Genomic DNA, 6,152 nt, shown 5'->3' on the forward strand with positions numbered 1-6,152 from the left:
TTGAAAGCAAAATGCACTCCGTGCCTGTAGTTTGTCCAGCCATATCGTATCTTCTGCTGTGACACCTCCATTTGATTTGATTAATTCTGCCAGACGTACTCAGATCCTGTCCCCACGATGGGAGAGTGGTAGGGCTGGAAAGGAATAGATACCGCTCGCCTCTCCCCGCCAGCCCCAGGCGGAGCAGCAGCAAATTGTTCTGCCACCGCTGTCGCTTCTAGGCTACGATTTTCTTGGCTGCATTTTTCTGGCTTTGCACTTCTGGCACTGAGTAATTTCTTAACAGCTCCTCGTAACAGGAGATCTGCACACATCCTAAAAAAAACACTGAGACTTCTCTGTGGGAGGTTAGTAGGGTGGGCACAGGTGTTTCAGCAAGATGGGATTTAGCTTTATTTTCATAAATTTAGAAGATGAAACACAGGTGTTTGCAGCATTTAGCCTTGAAAGTAGAGAATGTGTTTCCTTTAGTTTGATAATACTCTGATTGTCTTAATTGCGCAGCATCTTATTTATTTTTATCCGTCTACGTTACACCATGGTGATCTTTGTCTTTCTCAAAATTATTGTTAAGCAGCTACTGTTGAACCAGGTATGTTATTGAACTGCTAGACAGGTTTTTTTTCTTTTCTTTCTATTTAAACTGTTGGCTCTTATCTCCAGTTTTTCTATATGACATTTTAATGAATGGCCTGTTCCCTCAGCTCAGTTCACAAAAGCTGTTTGATTTTATGTCATGTCAGCTTGAGACCAGAATAGGTGAGTTTAACCTCTAAGTACCTGTGTGCTACATTTTTAAATATAATATGTTCTTTGCAGGTCTGTACCAGTTCTGGTATCTCTGTAATGAATGGCTTTGTGTTTGCTTTCACYGAGCAGAGATGTTTGGAAGGACAGACCTTCCCATTGACCTGATTCRGAGGTCGTATTAACGTTACCACAACAAGAAGTGCCCAGACCCAGACTTTCAATGAAAACTAAGCCGTGCTGCCGCCCCTCACCCCGAAGTGGCAATCAAGCTTTGTGCAGTTAAAGTAAACTTTTTTCCATTTTGTATTTTTTTAATACGGCAGGCTGTCATTTGTGGTGACAAAGGGACAAATGATTAGCAAAAACCTGAAGTGTCCTTGCAGCGTGGATGGRACTCTTTGAGGAGGAGGTGCAGTGGGTAGCTAAGAGTCAGCACTGGGTTTCCCTGCTAATGACTTAAAACTCATTACCTCAAAACCTCACTTAGGTACGGAATACTTMGTTATCTTGGAGCAATTCTGTCTAAGAGCCGAAGTTATTGAGAAAGTTAGATTTGTGGCTGTAGATTATTTATCTTCTGTATGAATTAGAAGACCTTTCTCTTCTCTCATTGATCGTAGTTTTACATAGAGGATGTATAGAAAGAGTCAGCTGGATGTTACTGAGGAAAAAATATTTTAAATCCTACTGAACTAGGTCTTTGGCAGGCGAATATCTGCATTAATTTGTTAATTTTCATAGAGCTACATCCTCTCAAGCCACCTGGGGATCTGAAACAACTTTTTTGTCCTCTGGAAAGAGGAAAGAAGAAGCTATTCTCTTTATTGTGGATATTTTTCACACAGACAGGCTGCTGATTAATTAAAAATAGATTATATCCCTTAGAAAGCTGAGAAAGAGATTTTCTCTGTCTCTTTTTTTCCCTTACCCTGAGATGTCTTCTTCACCTGAGGCTTAAGGTTGAATAGCWGGACCAGAAGCATGGTTAAAAGTACCGGTCAAATGCAATCAAAAACTATATAGATTCTGTCTTGGAGGGCAACTCTCAAAGGCCAGCAGAAGCAGAGTATTTGATCCTGATTTCTGTATTGGATAAGCACTTAAATTCTCTCTTACTTCAATCAGACCTCACTGGTTGCTGATAGCGTAAACTGCCATCGATTAAGCATGATTTACATTTTGTTTGTGTAGAGCTTAATTCTGTATGGAACTAAATAAGCTAAATGAAATGGCTTTCTGTGCAATCAGTAAATGAGAAGAAAGCAAAATTAAAACATGATTGTTCCATTTGACAGTTAAATAAGAAAAAATAAAGCAAGGTTTAAATCATGTGAGCTTTCAGCTAAGCCTCTCATTAGTGGTGAAAACCTTTTTCTCTGAAATCTCCTGAACTCCATTTTTGAAGGGGAAAATAGAAAAAAGCACTTTATCAAATTGCTGTTTTGAAATAGGAGAATTTAATTTATCTGTTTCTCTTCTTCCAAAAAGTTAGTGTTTACTACAGAGCCTCCAGACCACCCATAATCCAGTAATGGGCCTACCACTACCCTGTGTTGCTGAACAGATGTTTATCTGAGCATTATCTGATTCCCTTATGGTGGGAGGGTATGTTCACAATCCCCAAGTGCATTAAAGGGTTGTAAAAACATTTAGAAATAGATGAAAAACCCTTCCAAGAGAAGCTGCAATAAAGGGAAGCAAAACCTCCTTGGGACTGACGTGGTTCTTCAAGTTGTTCATGCTACTTCTTTGGCAGCTCTGATATTTATTCTTACTGTGATGACTATACTCTGAGGAGTGTAGTGAATGTCATTCCGAAATAAATATCTTAGATGGTAGGAATACAAAGAGACTACTTTTTATTTTACCTTTGTATGTGTGTTTTTAAAATTTCAAGTTGCAAGTTCCTGGTCATTGACACAGTCTTGTCTTGTTAGAAGAGCTGTTTCCTTTGGTGAGTGCAGGACATGGGAGATTGAAAATCAGAAGTTATCCTGATGTGTAACTTAACACTCTTATAAAACATACAAGCACATAGGTTACCAACATGAGTTCTCAGATCAGAAAAAAAAAAATAGAGGCTGTAAATCTTTCTTTTTATAGTTATCTAGGTAGTAAAGTAGGGCAGAAATTCAATGTGAAAAAAGGATTATTAAATAATTCCTAAGCAAAAATAACCTGTGGAAACATTATGATAATTAATCAACTACAAGATCACAGAATTCATTACTCACAAGCTGGCAGGTGATAAGAAAGGCATTTTTATGGCAGGAAATACTTCCATTAAATTATACCATGAAGTCATCTCTACTAGTCTTGGCATTCTCTGTTGCTTTATTGGTTTTGTATCTACTTCACCTTCTATTTAGTGCTSTAGACAAGAGAATAGCACCGTGGGTGATGCATTTCTCATACTTTTGGATGCAAGCTTATCAGGCAACCAGAATTCAGACATTCCCATCGCCTCCCACCTCGTTCACTGCCATGATGTGTGTGTGCCATTTCTGTTGCATTCCCGAAGTGTGCCTGTTCCAAACCTTCATTTTGGTTGAAGTGTTYGTTGTTCACAGAAAACGTGAGAAGCTTGAGTGCCTCCACTTGAAAAGTGAGGTGTAAACCAAAGGTAGAGCACCACTGCTCTTAAAGCTTAGTCTAGTTTTAGAGAAATCAGTGAGTCTCATTAGGTTTACTTAAATTAGGATTAGACCTTGTAGGTCTTTATGTCGTCTGAGCCATCAGTACTTAAAACACAGTTAATTCTTAACTATATTCCCAGCCCTCTTCCATTTCAGTCAATGTCACGTATTAGGTGCCGTGCATTCTGCTACTTCTGCCAAGTCCTACATACTGCCACTTATTTTTCTATTCCTGCTTTCCTCATTGCATTTAAGCCCTGGAGTCCCAACACAACAAAGCATTTAAACATATGTTCAGCTTTAAGTGATGAAGTGTTTTGTTGAGTCAGGATCTTTGTATTCCAYTCAGCCTGTTTGAGTGAGAGTAGCCTTTTAACTTTGAAAGGTACAGGGAGAGACTCTCAGTGGCACAGAGGACCGATTATTTCTTTTATCAATGTCTTTGGTTCTCCATTATAGTTGCCCTTAGATTTCCATTTTTTACTTTCTCTGCTTTATTGTTCCTTTTCTTGTTCTTCACTCTGTTTTTCTTTTATTAATCACTTGTCTTCTGCAGAGTTGGGAGGCACAATTCTATTTTGTACTTCAGAAGATATACCCTACAATTAATTTAATTGAATTAGCAATTCAGATCGGCAAGCTCATGATGTGCTTCTGGTACCATGAGGCAGGCAGGTGTCCTGAATGCCACTCTCACGGAAGGCAAGAGCCATCCAAGGGTACTATCTCACGGCAGTTTGTCCTGATGGCATAAAAATATCCACACTGGACTAAATATTTGCTTGACCTAAGAATGTTCCCATGTTTTATATGAGAACAGTCAATGCATGCAGCTGCTTCGGAAAGAAAAGAGCTGAAAACTTGGATGAATTTAAAATGGAGGTTGCTAATGAGATCCTTCTCTCTGCTTCTGAGCACCATTTCCCAGGCTTTGGTGACTTTGCATTGACTCAGAGAGACGTGCCAGTCCTTTTGACATCTGCATTTTTTTTAAGCTGCTGCAGCAGAGCTTTTAATTCAGTACTTTCACTTGCTCTGCACTCCCAGGTCACTGTGACCAGGCTCCCTCTATCACGGCAACACGTCACGCAATTGCTTTTATAAATGTGCCAAGCTCAGTATTCAAACCTCTTAAGTACCTAACCCCTGCTGTAGCTACTGACAAGCTGTTCCAGAGCCTTAACATCTGATGGTTGAAAATCTTCCTCTACACGCGTAGTAATTCTRGTGATACATTTCTAGATTGACCCTGCACATTTTGATATAAAGTTGTGAAATAAWTTTTTCGGTCCCTTCTTAAGTGATYATGTTTCTAGGCTGGAGCTGTTTGGGGCAGCTGGTGTGTGGCACARTATTATCCTTGCATGCGTGACAGCGTTCCTTTGCAGTGTGTTAGTCAACTGCGTAGGCTAAAGTGTATTCCCTCAGTCAAGAGTGTAATTCCTGTTTAATCAGAGCTGTAGTTGATTCACGTAGGCCAAGGGACAGAATTCTGCCTGTTTTCCTAGGGAGGYGTTTTCCTGTGTTATTTCACCGCACTGTTGGCCTATCTGCTCTTCCCAACAGTTGCACGTACGTCTCAAATGACTGCAATGGGCTGTGACGTGTTAAAAAGAAGGGCCTTGTAACCGTATATTTTAATGAAAACTGCATTAATATATAGGTTAGTGGTTGTGAGTGCTTTTGCTTTTGAATATTCTGCAATCCATATCAGGRTAATGTAGTCACTTCCTTCACACTGTTGCCAAGTCATGTAAAGTGTAGTTTAGTTACAGGGCATGACATAAAAGCGGTACTTATGGCCTCAAGGAAAACTTTGAAAAAATGTTATGTTCATGGATCATTTTGTTAAAATAGCTCAGATTGTCACTACATCTCTATTTTTATTGCTAGAGATATTTGCATGGATATGAGCTCTTCTGGCTTGTGGATACCGCTAATGTTTCACAAAGCGATAATGAACGTTCAGCGCTGTTAAAGAATATGAACTCAGTAGAGCGTGCAGTAAGGCAAAGGACACCTGAAGGTTGGATGCGCTTTGGTGATCCCGCTTGTGTTTAACTACTGTCAACTGTGAAAATCGCAGCGCGGGATGCACAGGATGGAGCACAGCATTTCTTTCAACGTAGTCGAGTAAGTGTCAAAGCTGTTCCATTTGGCAAGGCTAAAATGGAAGGAAAACGTTTGAATTGTGCAACAGGCCATGGATTTAGGCCCTTGTTCAGCCAAGTAGAGTCGATTGACTTCATTGGGAGTGTTTTATTTAGGGAAACCGCTTCCTGCTTTCYGTGCATGGGAGGAGAAAATGCATTTAGTTCTGTGCCTAAAGAAATTAGGGAACTTTGTAAGCATGAAAAGCAAGGGAAAATGATGCTAAAAACTGGGAGGAAGACACSAGAATGGCAAAGGGGTGTCTATTCTGCACAGCTCTGCAGGAAATAGGGCCAGTTGGCCTTCTGGAAAAGAGCAGACGGTGCTGGTGGCTGCTCGGCTCTCCCTCGTGGCCAGGTTGGGCTTTGCCCAGCCCCYGATGCGGGCAATGCAGGCAGGTGAGCATGGAGCTCTGGCGCCTGCCGGGCAGGTTACTGCTGATTCAGCAGCGACTGGCCCTCCGCCGGCCCCTGACCTACTCCGGGGGCGGACGAGGTCAAATCCGCCTCAACGTTATTTCACGTAGGCTGTGCACACGTTTTTGCCGTTCAGTGGCTTCTGCATCCTCAGCACAGCTGCCTTCAGATGAAGCAACCTTCGTTATTTTATGGAAGC

The 6,152-nt window shown here is 41.0% G+C and overlaps 1 protein-coding gene across 1 annotated transcript in view; it reads left to right on the forward strand.

Moving 5' to 3' along the window:
* The window catches only part of CYYR1 (cysteine and tyrosine rich 1), a 53,433-nt gene that overhangs the window by 29,127 nt on the left and 18,154 nt on the right, over positions 1–6,152 (forward strand). The window contains exon 3 of the mRNA XM_085297963.1: positions 5,280–5,519. Within this exon, the coding sequence (XP_085154089.1) occupies positions 5,479–5,519 (41 nt within the window). The 5' untranslated portion in view covers positions 5,280–5,478. The remainder of the gene's footprint in view (positions 1–5,279; positions 5,520–6,152) is intronic.

Source organism: Rhea americana, unplaced genomic scaffold, assembly GCF_003343005.1.
Source record: "Rhea americana isolate MKP2758 unplaced genomic scaffold, rheAme1 scaffold_133, whole genome shotgun sequence".
NCBI classification, from domain to species: Eukaryota; Metazoa; Chordata; class Aves; order Rheiformes; family Rheidae; genus Rhea; species Rhea americana.